The following is a 17,303-nucleotide window of genomic DNA, read 5'->3' as shown; positions in this document are numbered from 1 at the left end:
TGAGGTTTCGGGTTCAATCCCTAGCCTTGCTCAGTGGGTTAAGGATCCAGCGTGGCCATGAGCTGTGGTGTAGGTCACAGACGTGGCTCAGATCCCGAGTTTCTGTGCCTGTGATGTATGTAGGCTGGCAGCTGTAGCTCCCGATTCGACCCCTAGCCTGGGAAACTCCATATGCCATGGGTGCAGCCCTAAAAGGACAAAAGACAAAAACAAAAAAACCAAAAAAACCCAAAAACATTTCATAAAAGAATGGGTGATTATTCAGATAAAATGAACAAACTAGTGGATACCAGTGGGGAGGGACCATATAGGGGTGGTGGGGTGGAAAGCACAAACTACTGGTTGTGAGATAGGCTCCAAGAATGTATTGTACAACACAGAGAATAGAGCCAACTATAAATGGAGTGCAACATTTTAAAACTGTGTAAAAATTTACCATCTTAAAAAAAAGAATGAGTGATTAAACTTCCTAAATTTAAAACTAAAGCAAAGCTCTTGGGGCGGGGGGAATGAATGCCATTAAAAGTGACTAAAGCTTAATTTCTTTTAAAAACATATCACTACTCTCCTAGTAGGGAAGTGTCAAAGGACACAAGAACCAACCTAAAGGGACTCCCTCTGGCTTGAAAAATAATGGCTACAAATGATCCAACATATTCATGAGAAAACCAATGAGTACAATTAGCTGGATCACAATAAGCATACAAAAACCAAGCATTTTTGATAATGTTAATTATCAAAAGTTAAATGATAATTTAAAAATAGAGTGATAAAACAACAAAAAAAGTTTGATCACTAATAAGGGATCCAGGGCACCAACTCCTCACTCTGAAAACTGGCAACTTCTTTACTTGAGGAGCTGTCCTGCCTGTATTTTAGAGAAACCAAGTAACCACAGTTAATAAAGGGAAATGTCTTTACAGAAATCCAGCCAACACTGTGGGAAGAATAAGAGAAAAAGAAAGGCACTCTTTGAACAATTAATTGGTTCAGTGAGGATCACTGGAGGAAATGGTTAGATTAAGGGCTGATGCGGGACTTTACAATGGAGCCATCAGCCTGTGGTTCCTCTGATCCATCTCAGCACAGGACTGAGAGATGCTGCAGGCCTCCCACTACGATGTCAATACGAACCTATTCAAGCCTCTCTGAATACTTCTCACCTTCAGGACATACCAGGGATGGGTACAAATGCAAACAGCCAAATCTATGACTGTGGGACATTATATAGGACAGTTGACCCAGAATCATGCACAAGTTAATGACATGGGGGCAAAAGGACAGGACAGAGGGGGAGAGACTGCTTTAATTTAAAAAGGCCAGTGAGATACAATCACTGAGTGCAATGTATGGAACTGGATTAGAACAAACCAGCTATAAAAAGATATTTTTGAGACAACTGGGAAATTCGAATTACGGTCAGGATAGAGATGATATCAAAGAATCATTATTAATTTTGGTAGGTGTAATAATGGCTTTGGGGTTAATGTAAGGTAATATCGATGTCTTTTAGAGTTACATATTGAAATATGAGGGCAAAATGACACAGTATAGGATTTTTCATTAACACACTTCTACCAAAAATAAAGTGTTGCAAGTATTGCAAAATCTCAATAATTACTGAGTCTGGGTGATCAGTACAAAGGGGGTTCTTTATAATCTTTCCTCTGTTTTCACATATAATGAAAAAATTAAAAATAAATTTGAGATCTGCTTAAAAGAATTCATAAAGTTTGCTAAATAAAAGGAAGATGGTAGTAGCTTTTACAACTTCTTGAAACTTAGCTCAAGTCAGAAGATTTGAATGTTTTCTTGGAGTCTTCTGGGAAGTGGCTTTTCGGACCAATAACTCCACTTTGCCATTTATTTATTTATTTATTTAAAAATGATTTTTATTTTTTCCATTTTAGTTGGTTTACAGTGTTCTGTTAATTTTCTACTGTACAGCAAAGTGACCCAGCCACATATACATATATACATTCTTTTTCTCACATAATCCTCCATCATGCTCCATCATAAGTGACTAGATATAGTTCCCTGTGCTATACAGCAGGATCTCATTGCTTCTCCATTCCAAGTGCAATAGTTTGCATCTGTTAACCCCATAATCCCAGTCCATCCCACTCCCTCCCCCTCAACTTTGCCATTTCAACATGAGGAGACCAGAACATCACTTTAAAACTCAACCACTCTCCATTTTACTTACTGCAAATTGTACAGTCCCAAAAGTCCCATTCCTCGAAAATCTGTTTTAGGATCATCACCTTGGAACCCAATTTCACACCATTGCTTAGAAATCCGAGATTCCAGTGGAGTATTGGGCTTCAAGAATTTCCATAACTGAAAACAAGAAAAAAATTATCCTGTTAATATACACACATAATACTCTTTCTTACTGGCTCAAATTTAGTAAACTACATTATTAGGAGGCGCTTTGCAAAGGTGAATATATGTAAATATATTACAATTGAAGATTTGATCACCTTTCGATTATCTGTGATAGCAAGTCTCCAAGTATGGTCAGAAGATTCCCTGGAGAGATTCTAAGACCTTTTCAGAGAGCCTGGGAGGTAAAAACTATTTCATCTACCAGGTCATCCCCCCCCCCTTTTTTTTTTCTTTTTGCCATTTCTTTTTCTTTCTTTTTTTTTTTTTTTTGTCTTTTTGCTATTTTGGGGGGCCACTCCCGTGGCATATGGAGGTTCCCAGGCTAGGGGTCTAATCGGAGCTGTAGCCACTGGCCTACGCCAGAGCCACAGCAACGCAGGATCCGAGCGCGTCTGCAACCTACACCACAGCTCACGGCAACGCCGGATCGTTAACCCACTGAGCAAGGGCAGGGATCGAACCCGCAACCTCATGGTTCCTAGTCGGATTCGTTAACCGCTGCGCCACGACGGGAACTCCCCTTTTTGCCATTTCTTGGGCTACTCCCTCAGGGTATGTGGAGGTTCCCAGGCTAGGGGTCCAATCGGAGCTGTAGCCACCGGCCTACACCAGAGCCACAGCAACGTGGGATCCAAGCCGTGTCTGCAACCCACACCACAGCTCACGGCAACGCCAAATCCTTAACCCACTGAGCAAGGCCATGGATTGAACCCGCAACCTCATAGTTCCTAGTCAGATTCCTTAACCACTGCGCCACGACGGGAACTCCTCATCTCTTCACTCTCATCTTCTCATAAGAATACAATGGAATTTTCAGAGGGTAAATGTCATGTGGTGAAGTCATTGCTCTGAAGGCAGTGGAATGTATACATCTATATTTTAGTGTTTTTAATCTTTTTGTTTTATTCTTAATCAGAAATATATGTGTGTGTGTGTATATATTTATATACATGTATATGTATGTACACACACACACACACAGAGTCTTCCACAAAAGTTCTTTGGAGTCCTAAAAATATTGAAGAGAATAAAGGGAAGAGGAGACAGGGAAAACTTAAAGATGTTACATTATTCAAATCTTCAGAAAATGATCATCTAACTTTATAGTGAAACTTTAAGCAGCATTGTTAATAAAAAGAAAAGTGGACTGAACTGGAGTTTTATTTCTCACCTATAACAGGGGTGAGAGTAAACAAGCATCGTATAAAAAAAGATCAGTAATGGAATTCCCATCATGGCGCAGCAGAAATGAATCCGACTAGGAACCATGAGGTTTCGGGTTCCATCCCTGGCCTTGCTCATTGGGTTAAGGATCTGGCATTGTCTTGAGCTGTGGTATAGGTCGCAGATGTGGCTCGGATCCCTCATTGCTGTGGCTGTGGTGGAGGCCAGCAGCTACAGCTCCGACTAGATCCCTAGCCTGGGAACCTCCATATGCTTCAAGTATGGCCCTAGAAAAAACAAACAACAACAACAACAAAAAAAAAGATCAGTAATGTTGATGAATAAATCTCAAAAGATATTATCATCTTTAAGTTACCTAATATAGGAGCTCAGTGGAAACGAATCTGACTAGATCCCTGAGGACACAGGTTCAATCCCTGGCCTTGTTCACTGCGTTAAGGATCTGGCGTTGCTCTGAGCTATGGAGTAGGTTGCAGACGTGGCTAAGATCTGATGTTGCTGTGGCTGTGATGTAGGCCGGCAGCTACAGCTCTGATTGGACCCCTAGCCTGGGAACCTTAATATGCAGCGGGTGTAGTCTTAAAATAAAAAAAAAAAAAAAAGCTACAGTATCTTGTACAATACAGGAAATATACCCAATTTTTTTTTTTTTGCTTTGTTTTTTAGAGTCTCACCTGTTGCACATGGAAGTTTCCAGGCTGGGGGTTGAATGGACAGTAACTCAGGATCCCAGCTGTGTCTGCAACCTACACCACAGCTCATGGCAATGCCAGATCCTTAATCTACTGAGCGAGGCCAGGGATCAAACCCATATCCTCACAGATACTAGTTGGGTTTGTTACTGCTGAGCCACAATAGGAACTCCCAATGGTTTATAAGTACAAATGCAGTATAACTTTTAAAAATTGTGATTCAGGGAGGCAGGAACATCAAATGGGAAAAAGAAAGTCTATTCAGCAAGCATTGCTGGGAAACCTGGACAGCTGCATGCAAAGCAATGAAACTAGAACACACCCTCACACCATGCACAAAAATAAACTCCAAATGGCTGAAAGACTTAAATATACGACAGGACACCATCAAACTCCTAGAAGAAAACATAGGCAAAACACTCTCTGACATCAACATCATGAATATTTTCTCAGGGCAGTCTCCCAAAGCAATAGAAACTAGAGCAAAAATAAACCCATGGGACCTCATCAAACTGAAAAGCTTTTGCACAGCAAAGGAAACCCAAAAGAAAACAAAAAGACAACTTACAGAATGGGAGAAAATAGTTTCAAATGATGCAACTGACAAGGGCTTAATCTCTAGAATATACAAGCAACTTATACAACTCAACAGCAAAAAAGCCAATCAATCAATGGAAAAATGGGCAAAAGACCTGAATAGACATTTCTCCAAGGAAGATATACAGATGGCCAACAAACACATGAAAAAATGCTCAACATCACTGATTATAAGAGAAATGCAAATCAAAACTACCATGAGATACCACCTCACACCAGTCAGAATGGCCATCATTAATAAATCCACAAATAACAAGTGCTGGAGGGGCTGTGGAGAAAAGGGAACCCTCCTGCACTGCTGGTGGGAATGTAAACTGGTACAGCCACTATGGAGAACAGTTTGGAGATACCTTAGAAATCTATACATAGAACTTCCATATGACCCTGCAATCCCACTCTTGGGCATCTATCCGGACAAAGCTCTACTTAAAAGAGACACATGCACCCGCATGTTCATTGCAGCCCTATTCACAATAGCCAGGACATGGAAACAATCCAAATGCCCATCGACAGATGATTGGATTCGGAAGATGTGGTATATATACACAATGGAATACTACTCAGCCATAAAAAAGGATGACATAATGCCATTTGCAGCAACATGGATGGAACTAGAGAATCTCATACTGAGTGAAATGAGCCAGAAAGACAAAGACAAATACCATATGATATCATTTATAACTGGAATCTAATATCCAGCACAAATGAACATCTCCTCAGAAAAGAAAATCATGGACTTGGAGAAGAGACTTGTGGTTGCCTGATGGGAGGGGGAGGGAGTGGGAGGGATCGGGAGCTTGGGCTTATCAGACACAACCTAGAATAGATTTATAAGGAGATCCTGCTGAATAGCATTGAGAACTATGTCTAGATACTCATGTCGCAACAGAAGAAAGGGTGGGGAAAAAACTGTAACTGCAATGTATACATCTAAGGATGACCTGACCCCCTTGCTGTACAGTGGGAAAATAATAAAAAAAAAAATTGTGATTCAGTGTGTAGTATAACCTGAAACATATAATATTGTTTATGTCAACTGTGCTTCAATAAAAATTTTTTAAAATAAAGTTGATGAAAAAATAAAGAACTGTGATCATGCCTATCTCTTATGGCTGTGACAATAAAATATAACACATACATACTCAAATCATGACCACAGGTAAAAGTCATATCATAAAAGTTCTTGACCTGTATCTAATGACTGCAATAATTCATACATTCACCCATATTTGTTGAAACCTATGTGCCAGCACACATACAACAGATTGACTAAGATGATATATACCTGGTACCCAAATGTCATTCATTCAGCTGGCATTTCAGCAATTTTAATGAATTGTTCAGGAGTCTGTGTACAGTCTGTTAATTATACTACTTTTCTCTTGTATTACTTCTTTTTTGTTTGTTTGTTTTGGCTATTTAGTGCTGTATCCTAGGTACATGGAAGTTCCCAGGCTAGGAGTCGAATTGGAGCTGTAGCTGCTGGTCTATGTCACAGCCACAGCAACACCAGATCCGAGCTGTGTTTGCAACCTACGCCACAGCTCATGGCAACACCTGATCTTTAACCCACTAAGCCAGGCCAGGGATTGAACCTGCATCCTCATAGATGCTAGTCAGATTCGTTTCCGCTGAGCCACTATGGGAACTCCTCTTTCATCACTTCTTATTTCCCATTTTTTCTTTTTCTTTTTTTTTCTTTTTAGAGCTGCATGTGCAGCATATGGAGGTTCCCAGGCCAGGGGTTGAATCAGAGCTGTAGCTGCTGGTCTACACCACAGCCACAGCAACATCAGATCCGAGCCACGTCTGCAACATACTCCATAGCTCACAGCAACACCGGATCCTTAACCCTTGAACAAGGCCAGGGATTGAACCTGCGTCCTCGTGGATGCTAGTCAGATTCACTTCCACTGAGCCACAATGCGAACTCCTTATTTCCCATTTTGAGTTCATTTTATTAAATTCGATGGCCTCTATCAGAACATAGAAAAAAAGCAATCAGAAAGATGAAGCTCAGCCAGTAGGTTAGCTAAAATTAAGCAGAAAAGAAAGGGAAGAAGAAACTATTAAGAAAGAGGCCTCTCTCAGAGTTCCCGTTGTGGCTCAGTGGTTAACGAATCCGACTAGGAACCATGAGGTTGCAGGTTTGATCCATGGCCTTGCTCAGTGTGTTAAGGATCTGGCGTTGCCGTGAGCTGTGGTGTAGGTTGCAGATGCGGCTCAGATCCCGTGTTGCTGTGGCTCTGGTGTAGGCTGGTGGCTACAGCTCCGATTGGACCCCTAGCCTGGGAACCTCCACATACCCTGAGGGAGTGGCCCAAGAAATGGCAAAAAGACAAAAAAAAAAAAAAAGGCCTCTTTAATTTTAATAATTCACATCAGATCTTGCACTAATTAGTAGAGACAAATGAGTCATCTGCTTAAGTACCTACACACACACACACACATACACACACACACACAAAGACTGCACAAAACACAATAGGATACATTTTTTAAATTACAGCTTCTATTGACATTTTTCAATAAACTAAAGTTAAGGCAGCTAAACAAATGTTTTCTTCCAATTTTGTTACTACCTTTTTGAATTCTAAGAAAGGACAAAGAAGCACTCCATCCTAAAAAGCATCTCTTTTGGGGAACAAATTTATAACACATTTCAGATGAGTAGTTCTAAAGGTTTGTATTAATTTTTGGTCTTAATTATTTTAAACTCAAAATTCAGTTTTTTTGAGGTAAAGTTTTATTGATGTGTCATAATACAGTATCAGATCATATGAGATTTTTAAGGTTTTGCTTTGATACTCAAGAAGGAGTATTTATAACTGCATATTCTTCCAACAGCTTTAATATACCATATATAAACCTTTATCTCCTCTTCTAATACTCTCCAAGTTACATGAATAAATAATCAGCATTAAGGTCTTGGGTAATTTCCCAAGGGGGCTATTGCTGAAGCAGAAACCAACTTCATCTTCTTTGATGTCCATTAAAAGTTGTAAATGGAAATCCCAGGTCACTCTTTGACAAATGCTATTGCTCCTACTGGCTTTCAACACTGTTAAACAATCTAAACTTCAGCCAAATGTGAGAGCCCATAGAAATCACCTCTGATGCTTTCCCAGACCACAGAAGAAAACTGGCTTTATATTTCACTTCTCACATGAATTTTCTAATGGAAAATTCACCTCCAACATCTGACTAACAAGAAAGGTAGCCTTTACCAGTTAGTTCAGTGTTACGCCTTATTCACTCTGTCCCCGTATCCAGAGCAGTGCTGAGCACACAGCAGGAACTTGGCAAACATTAGCTGACCTAAGCGAAGAACTGAATGTGTTCAAGGACTAACCTGAAGAAGCATTTCTTCATGTTGGGGATTTTCAGAATCATAGGGTTCTCTACGCAACTTTTCCACATCTGCAATAAGGTTTCTGTACCCAACAATTTGCAGAAGGCAAGCCTGAAGAGAGATTCCCAGCCTAAGATGTTGAAAAACAAAAGAAACACACATGAGAGATAAAAACATATTCTTTGGCATTTGTATGCACAGTGGGACTTTCCATATTTATGTAATATTTAGGAAATTGTTCAAATAGGATCTTTTTAATAGAAGCACATTTTTTAAAACTGAAACTCCGCATAGACAGTTGTGGAACTTGACTAAAATTTACTCTTATTCCAGCCTTTTCTTAAACCAAAGTGCAACAATATAGCTTAAGAACAAAGGATCTCTTTATGCACATAATTTGAAAGTAAGATGTACAAAATGTAGATGATCAAGATTCTTAGGGATCATTTTGTTCCCCTAGGGAGTGTATATATCAGAAACACTTCAGAAGGGTGTGTGTGTGTGCACACGCATGCATGTGCCTGGGGGAGGAGGGGGTAGAGGGAGAGAGAAAGGGAGAAGGAGAGAGAGAGAGAGCGTGACAGTGAGAGAGAGAAAGAGAAAAATGGTCTTCAGGGGCTTAGGGGTAAGAAAAAGTTCAAAACAAATGCAAACAACAACAGAAACACCTCTGCTTGGGAGCACCCCTGATAGATAAAGCAATGCCAAGAGAAATAACTCACTACGAAAATCTCCCATTCCATTAAGACTGCTCTACTTGGCTGAATGCTTTTTCTTATGCTGAGACAAAATCTGCTTTCCTTATTACCAGGTGGTTCAAATGCTGTTCTCAGAGCATATTTATTTCCACTTTTTCCTGCCATGCCTATTTAAGAGAGGAATTCTTCCTTCTAGTCTCTTCTCCAGGGTTTAAAAAAAAAAAAAAAAATCCCCTCTTCCTTCAATTCCTTCTCATGGGACATGACTTTCAGATATTTTACTATCTTGCTCAGCCTTCTTTGAATGTATAGTTTGATGAATGGTCCATTAAAACGTATCATTGGAACAGAAAACAATTGGGCAAGCGAGACATGCAGAGGCTCATTACTTCCTGTGATCTGAATGCTGTTTTTCTTTCCTACAACACAGAAGGTAAATAGGGTCTCTTTAAGAGTTGCATAATATTACAGGTTTATTAAACAGCTGGCTAAATAATCACCAAGATCATTTATTCCCATAAACTACTGTCACATAAATTATTCTCCTGTACTCAGTTGATGGCATTTTAAAATCTAAAGGTAGGAGTTCCCACAGCAAGATAAGGACCCAGTGTTGTCTCTGCAGCAGCTCAGGTTACTGCTGAGGTTCAGGTTCGATCCCCAGCTCTCAGTGCAGTGGGTTAAGCATCTGGTGTTGCTTCAGCTGCAGCATAGGTCACAGCTGCAGCTGGAATTCGAGCCCTAGCCCAGGAACTTCCATATGCTGAGGGTGTGGCCAAAAAAACCCCTAAAACCTAGAGGTATTTCATGTTTATTCGTTCCTGCTAATTTCTTCATAGTTATTCACTTTTGTGCTTTAACAATAGCAATTTCATATTATTTAACCCAAGAGTTGCTGTCCAGTATACTCCGACTCCTAATTTACTCACTAAATGTAAGCACTTGTTGTTGGAATGGTGGTCATCATAATCACAATGACAGTGTCGTCACCACCTTTTTGGGGGGGATGAGATGTGTAGAGGTTAAGTTTCAAGTTGGGGACATGAGAAAATTTTAAGTTTTAGGATCGTATACTTATTTCAAATACAGAGGGCCGTGTCAGATAACCCAAAATACTAAACTTATATAAAATTGAACGTTCAATTAAATGGCCCTTATAATTACTTGTTACCATAGCATCAAAAAACTAAATAAGAGATTTAAAATAAGGAAAAGGGCACAGTAGCACAGTCATTACTCATAAAATCAACATAGGATTGTTCCCCAGCCCTCTGCATTTCTTGATTTTTTTTCCCAGAAAGTTAATTAAGGTTTTAAAAGTCACATTTTGTCAATGTTAATCTAGGGGGGAGGGGAAGCACTAAAATTGATATTGAGATGTAAAAATACAACCTACAACCTATAAGGATTTTTTTGTCCCCTAAAGGAAATCAAAAGAATAGGTGGTAAGGAGATGCTTCTGAATGAAATATATAACTTTCATAAAAGAGGCAGAAAAGATTTGCAATTAAATGTAACCCGATCTCTAGGTATAATTTTAAGTCTAATATAGTCTTCATGCCTAATTGTAATCTTAAATTTTTGGTTCAACTTAATTTAAAATGAATTGCTTTCTTACCACCTTCCTAGAGAAATAAAATATGTCAGAAGTTTTCAAAAAGACATGTATTGTATACTTAAATTACATTTAATGGCTGAAAAAGAAAAAAGCTGTAATTACCTGAAACATCTGCAGAAGAATGCTAAGGAAACCATGTGGAAATGAATTTTGTGATGAGCCTCAATTAGCTGGTACCTAGACCCCCCTCCAGAGACAGACCTATGCAAAGTGCACTCTGAAATTCCCTTTGACTACAGCTCAGCTTTGGCAATTAAAAGCTTATCTCAGAGACAACATCTGAAGTTCTTAAGCATGCACATCTAAATGACAGTTTGATTGTTACCTACTCAAACTGTCTCTGAATATATCTGCATACCGAATTCATTCTACCCAATATCCTTAGCCTAAAATTTTACAGAAAAATCCCTGTACCCAATGGAAAATATAAAGCTAATTTTAAATGTCATCTACATCGGCCAAATGCATTTTAATACTTCCAAGATGAGATGACTAAATTAACAAAGTTCTAAAGTCTTCCTGTAAAAACCATCTCTCCCTCCCACACATGCTTGTCTTCTTGACAGGCAGGTTGAAACTGTCTCCAAGATTATCAGCCTGTCATGAACTGAAGGGATATTCTTTATGGGGCGGAATCAGCTCAGGCTCATTTACAACTTGAGCATTTACTGTTAATGTAAAACACAGGCATCATATGGAGTGACTGCTGATGAATGGGCTCCTTTTATTTCATTGTCTGATATCAGGGGCATCCATCAGATTTCTTAACATTCACTGCATCTCAGAAGCATAAGCATAAATCACAACAGCAGTACAAAGTTGCTGCTATTTATAAATATGAAAAAAGCACCTTCTTTCCCTTTACTTTTCACCTGAAAGTCAAAACATTGCACATGACTATCTGGGGTGGGAAGAGAAAGAGAGAGTGAAAGCATATTTGGAGAGAGAGTATTTAGAAATACTAAGTATGTGGCCACATTTACGACATAATAAATATATTCTTACTGTGGATTTATGTCAGGGTTAATTTTTTTCAGTTCCATGATGTCTTCTATAGTTTTTTCAATAGCATCAGGGTGAACACTCACTGAAGTCTGCAATAGCTGGAAAACATAATTTCAATCAGTTCTTTTGTCATGAACACTGGTTCTTAAGTGGGGTCTATTTAAATAGGGGCTTCAAGTATTTGTTTAAAGGTTCTGTGTGAAGATAATCAACTAAACTAAAAGCAAAAACTGGAGTTCTTGTCATGGCTCAGTGGAAACGAATCTGACTAGTATCCATGAGGATGCAGGTTCAATCCCTGGCATCGCTCAGTGGTTTAAGGATCTGGCATTGCTGTCAGCTGTGGTGTAGGCTGTATACTCGGCTTGGATCCCACGTTGCTGTGGCTGTGGCTGGCAGCTGCGGCACTGATTTGACCCCTAGCATGGGAACCTCCATATGCCACATGAGTGGCCCTAAAAAGACAAAAAAAAAAAAAAAGCAAAAACCGATTTAGTATTGAATTCCAGCAAATTTGATACTTTTACAGTGGGGGTAGTATAAGTTTCCTAATTAAAATAATTAACATAAAACAAAAATGTATACATTATTTTTTATCATCTTCATTTGTTTCAAGTTATTTATATTGAAATACATTTGTTTTTTTCTCACTCAACATAGATAGTTTCCATTGTCAATGGGCATTTTGTCTGTGACTATGTGAAATACATGGGGGACATAGTCTTAAGGATGCCAAAAATTAAATATTCAAGAATCTTCAGAAAAAAACAGATTTTCTTTCTTACGTGGATGCTTAGCCATGTGCTCTAAATGCTAGCATAATGGCTTCTTTACTTTTCTTGGAAAATCTTGAGTATAAAGGTAAATGGTTTGGATATTGAGGAAATACCAGAGAGTTAACACTGCTCTTATTTCAAGGAACTTTTATTTTATGACTTGGAAAGAAGTACTTAAAAAAAAAAAAAAGAAGAAGAAGAATTAGGAGTTCCCGTCGTGGCGCAGTGGTTAACCAATGTGACTGGGAACCATGAGGTTGCGGGTTCGGTCCCTGCCCTTGCTCAGTGGGTTAACAATCCAGCGTTGCCGTGAGCTGTGGTGTAGGTTGCAGACATGGCTTGGATCCCGAGTTGCTGTGGCTCTGGCGTAGGCAGGTGGCTACAGCTCTGATTCGACCCCTAGCCTGGGAGCGGCCCAAGAAATAGCAAAAAGGCAAAAAAAAAAAAAAAAAAAAAGGATTAATTCAACAATAAAGTAATACATGCATCACAAATCTGTCTTGAAATTCATGAGTGGTTGCTCTCATGTAAAAAATACAGTGGCTCGTGATGGGAAAACAATTCTTTCCTCTCAGTTTGAAGGTTTATTTTTGTTCCTTAAAATGTTTATTTTTTGATGATGGAGGCAGGCCCCAAGTAAAAAGTTGCTGAAAGATATAGCAACAATTTTACTTACCTTACTTTTTGAATCCCTCAGTGATGTTTCTGTAAAAGAGATAATTTAAAAAGCCATTCAAAAATTATCTTTTACAAGTGGTTTATAATACTATACAGAAATATAACACTGTTATCAATCCAGAAAGCCTACACATTTTGCTTACTTCTTTGTTTCATGCTTACCGATTTTCATGGTTCTAGAAGCTCCAGGCTTGGTGTTGTAACAAATCCGTTGCAGTTCACATCTTCCAGTCAGCTTTCTCATTACAAATTTCAGGCAGCGCCACAAAAATTTACAGTAGAAATACAGGCACACCTGGATGAACATTCTGCCAAAAACAAAAGAGAGCACCCTTCCCATAGAACTCTGGAAGAGAATAGAAAGCAGCCACCACCAGCAAGAAAACAAGCCCAGAAGAAAATCAATCATTAGACTTTCAGGTTTACGAGATTTCATTTTTCTAATCCCATGTTATTTTATTTGAGATAGCTACAAAACCCATCACTTGGGAGAAAAGCCCAAGGTCTATATGAACACCCTTAACCATGACTGCAAGCTCCAAAATTCCCTCTGCTAGTAAATTTGATATTCCAACAAACTGAGAATGAAGTATGGGAATCCTCTCTTTTCCTACGTTTTCCAAAAAATATTGTGAGAACAAATCAGTGCCTTGCAAACAGAATCCTTGTGTTTGAGAAGCTGTCTCTCCCACAGACATGGGGAAGGAATGTGCTCGGCAGCTCTCATCTTCTGGCTTCCTGAACAGCTTCTCCACTCACCCTGGTTCATTTCCAGCCTCTCCTTAGTGCCTTATTTTTGGCCTGTTTTATTTCTTCCCTTTTCTCCTTCCCTCCACTTTGCCTTAGGCACTGTTGTCCTCTTTGAGGACTTGGTTGTGTGGCCACCTGTCTTCTCTACTGACCAATCCCAATACTTTTGGATGTGCCTCCTCATCTGTTCACTGGACAAGCCTGTTGACCTCTGGCTGTCCAACAGGCTCTGATTTAAACCTTCCAAAAATTCCACCTCTTAACAAGTTTGTTCTTGGCTCCTGCTAAATAAATTTTCCTTACTGCACACCCTCTCTCACTCCAATAATACCTTAAAGTATGTTGTCACCAATCATGCACATGTGGATTTGTGTTTTATGCCAACTCTCAGTTTTTAATATGTGAGTTTCTACTACTTCATGGTACTGTTCAGAGTCTCAAAAAGACTCAGGCTACAGAAGTAAAGAGGACTTATCATCTAAGAATTTAAATTCAACACATCTTCTCTTCTCTAGAAATACTGTATATTTCTAGAAGGCAGAATTATTTATATTACTTCCTTTTGGAGTCATTTCTAAGATGTTTCTTTTTCTCATATGTTCACTAGCTCCCGCTCTGGCTCACATAAGGTGATCCAGGGTCATTCAGGTCAATTAGTATAACTAACTAATAGCTTCCATGATGTGATTAATTCCTGAATTCAATCAACTCTTCATTTTACTTTGTTCAAATTGCTCGAGCTCCAATATCTTGAACAATTTATGTTAAAAATAACAATTCCAGGGAGTGCCCGTCATGGCTCAGTGGTTAACGTGGTTAACGAATCCGTCTAGGAACCATGAGGTTGCAGGTTCGATCCCTGGCCTCGATCAGTGGCCAAGGATTCGGCATTGCCGTGAGCTGTGGTGTAGGTCACAGACACAACTTGGATCTGGCATTGCTGTGGCTCTGGAGTAGGCCGGCGGCTACAGCTCTGATTAGACCCCTAGCCTGGGAACCTCCATATGCCACAGGTGCAGCCCTAGAAAAGACAAAAAATAAAAATAAAAAAATAACAATTCCAACAGGCTAACCTGTACAAAGGCATGGGGTCGACATCATACAAATGCAAAGGAAATGGAGGAAACATACTAAGTAACCAAATTACTACACTAAGATTGATAGAATCCTTTGTAGGCAATAAAACTATATTCTAGAATATCTAATAACATAAGAAAACATCTATAATATGCTTATTGAATAGAAAAAGTTAGAAAAGATCATGTATGGAATAATCTACTTTGTCTTTAATAAGTAAAACAAAAATATAATGGTGATAAAGAAACAAGGAGAAAAAGACTTGCAGGATACATAGCAAAAACGTCAATGGTATTTCTAAGTAATGTAATTATGAGTAATTTTTTATTTTCTTTTCTGGTTAAGTGTATTTTCTTTTCTTTCTTTTTCTTTTTTCTTTTTTTTTTTTTTTTTTTTTTGGTTGTGTCTGAGGCATGTGGCTGCTCCTGGTTCAGGGATCCAACACAAGCCACAGCAGTGACACCCTGGATCCTTGACCCATTCTGCCACAAGGGAACTCCCCGTATTTTCTTTTTTAAATATGCACATATTATTTTATTTAAGACAAAAGAAAGTTATAACAGCAATTCAAATGTATAAAATGATCATCAAAAATCATTGTGAAAATACATATGAGATTTCCACATGAAGTCAGATTCTGCTGAAAGACAAGATGTGGATTTACATGTTGCAAAGTCTAAAATTCAACCTCTTTTAGTCAAATATGTTCTAAGATCTGAAAGATTTAGGTTATCAGCTTCCAAAAAAAGACACCCTAAAAATAATTTAGTGGAACATTTTAATTAGACGAGTGAGACACTTTACAAAACCCCAACTTGTTCTCTTGGAAAAAGTTTTCCATTTTTTCCATTTTTTCTAGCTACACCAGAAAAAAAGATTGTGCAATATACTTGTTTACTGGTTATCAGCCAAATGGTAAAGACAGTAATAACTGGTTGGCATTAATCCTACTACTAAGTCAAGGATAAAGATTTCCATGATATGGGACCCGTGTGTAATTTCAGTAACATTTGCCTAGTGTGAACTGGAGATGGGCACTTGCCATCTGTCTCTACACAGATTGAATCTTGAGACACTGCAGTTGCTGACCCTCAACACCCCTGAAAGAGCTCAAGGTGGAGATCAGGAGTGAGACACTCTGTGCTCTGGGAAAACTGGCAGAATAGGTCTTCAGATAGATATTTTAAGGAGAAGATTTTATGAGCCCAGTTCTTGGCATCTCCTCATATCTAGAAAAGCACTAAAATCCTCTATGGTGACATCTGCTTCTTGTGACTAGCAGTAACCTTCGTAAGACTAGCAGCAAACTTCTATAAAATGTGTGCTTGGCTTGGTTGCATGTACTTCTCCCCTTCACTAAAATCACATATATACTGACACTTGCCCTGGCCTCTTTGGAGCAGTATTTCAGAGCTATCTGAAATGCTGTCTCCTGGGCTATAGTTCCCATCTTGCCCCAAATAAAACTTAATTCTCAACTTTTAAGTTGTGCATATTTTTTAAGTCGACACTAGCATATGGGCCAGCACATCAGATGAAGCCACTTCAAATTGTGCATCAGGACTCCATAATAATCACGGTCTTGAAATATTAAGTCTTCCCAGAGAAAAGGATTCTGATAATTGTTTAAGGAGTATCTTGTATTCACCCCACTTAGGGTAAAAGTGAATGAAATTAAACTACAGAAAATTTCCCCCATGCAACTTTTTCATGAGATCTATACAAAGATATGGCTTGAGACCTGAAGCTGTCGCCCTAGTGGCAGGAAGCATCGAGATGTACAGTGACTTATAGCCCATCTATAATTTCTCCTGCTGGTCTCCTTGCATATGAGAAGAAAACATCTGGGAAATTGTTTGGCACAGAGACAAACTTACATAAAAGGAGAGGAAAGACACCATGGTCTATTGATTTTATTTGCTGTTTTTTTCAGTTCCTCTGAGGATATTCACACTGTCAAACAGGGAAACCCAGTGGAAATCCACAGTGAGGGGTTAGAGATGATGCATCATTTCTTAGGGCACCCTGCTCTGTGAGGTGTATCACAACCCTCTCACACAATCTCAGGAACAATATCTCAAATTGTGAAAGAGAAATGCCCATGTCAATTATGAACTGAAATTTATACACTGCTTCCTTACCCTTTCATAATTTATGGACTAGTAGTCCTGATAAAGCTATTTATTATCCAAGATATATTTTGATTTTTTCCTTGTTTTTTTAATGAGCCAACATACCCACAAATATTTCTTTTTTTCTTTTTTATGGTTTAATATACTATTTAATATTTCATGAGGTTACCCATTTATATTCCTATTTTAAATGTTCAAGTACTACCTTTATCATAAAAAATAAGCTTAAATAACTTGAAAAAAGTATTACTGCCGTTAACAAAAGCCCCCAAGGCATGATATCTATTTTGTTATATATATTTTGAAAACATTATTATTATTATTATTATCATTATGGCTTTTTTAGGGCTGCACT

At 38.7% G+C, this 17,303-nt stretch overlaps 1 protein-coding gene across 5 annotated transcripts in view; it reads right to left on the bottom strand.

The window, feature by feature from the left end:
* Positions 1–17,303, bottom strand: part of ELMOD1 (ELMO domain containing 1) — a 66,644-nt gene that overhangs the window by 19,151 nt on the left and 30,190 nt on the right. For 3 of the 5 annotated variants that reach the window (XM_013979345.3, XM_021062733.2, XM_084975941.1), the window contains exons 3-7: positions 13,152–13,297; positions 12,988–13,016; positions 11,536–11,633; positions 8,215–8,344; positions 2,207–2,340 (exon numbers count right to left, since the gene is read on the bottom strand). In XM_013979345.3, the coding sequence (XP_013834799.3) occupies positions 2,207–2,340; positions 8,215–8,344; positions 11,536–11,633; positions 12,988–13,016; positions 13,152–13,297 (537 nt within the window). Of the gene's footprint in view, positions 1–2,206; positions 2,341–8,214; positions 8,345–11,535; positions 11,634–12,987; positions 13,017–13,151; positions 13,336–17,303 lie in introns of all 5 variants that reach the window. The other 2 variants (XM_013979348.3, XM_084975943.1) reach the window with 1 other exon arrangement.

This window comes from Sus scrofa, chromosome 9 (genome assembly GCF_054392235.1).
Source record: "Sus scrofa isolate SSC_HxYL_T2T_F1_AM1 chromosome 9, Sscrofa_HxYL_maternal_Yorkshire_Landrace_v2.0, whole genome shotgun sequence".
Lineage (NCBI taxonomy): Eukaryota > Metazoa > Chordata > Mammalia > Artiodactyla > Suidae > Sus > Sus scrofa.
The sequence above is the reverse complement of the archived record's forward strand: the minus strand, read 5'-3'. Positions and strand labels throughout refer to the sequence as shown.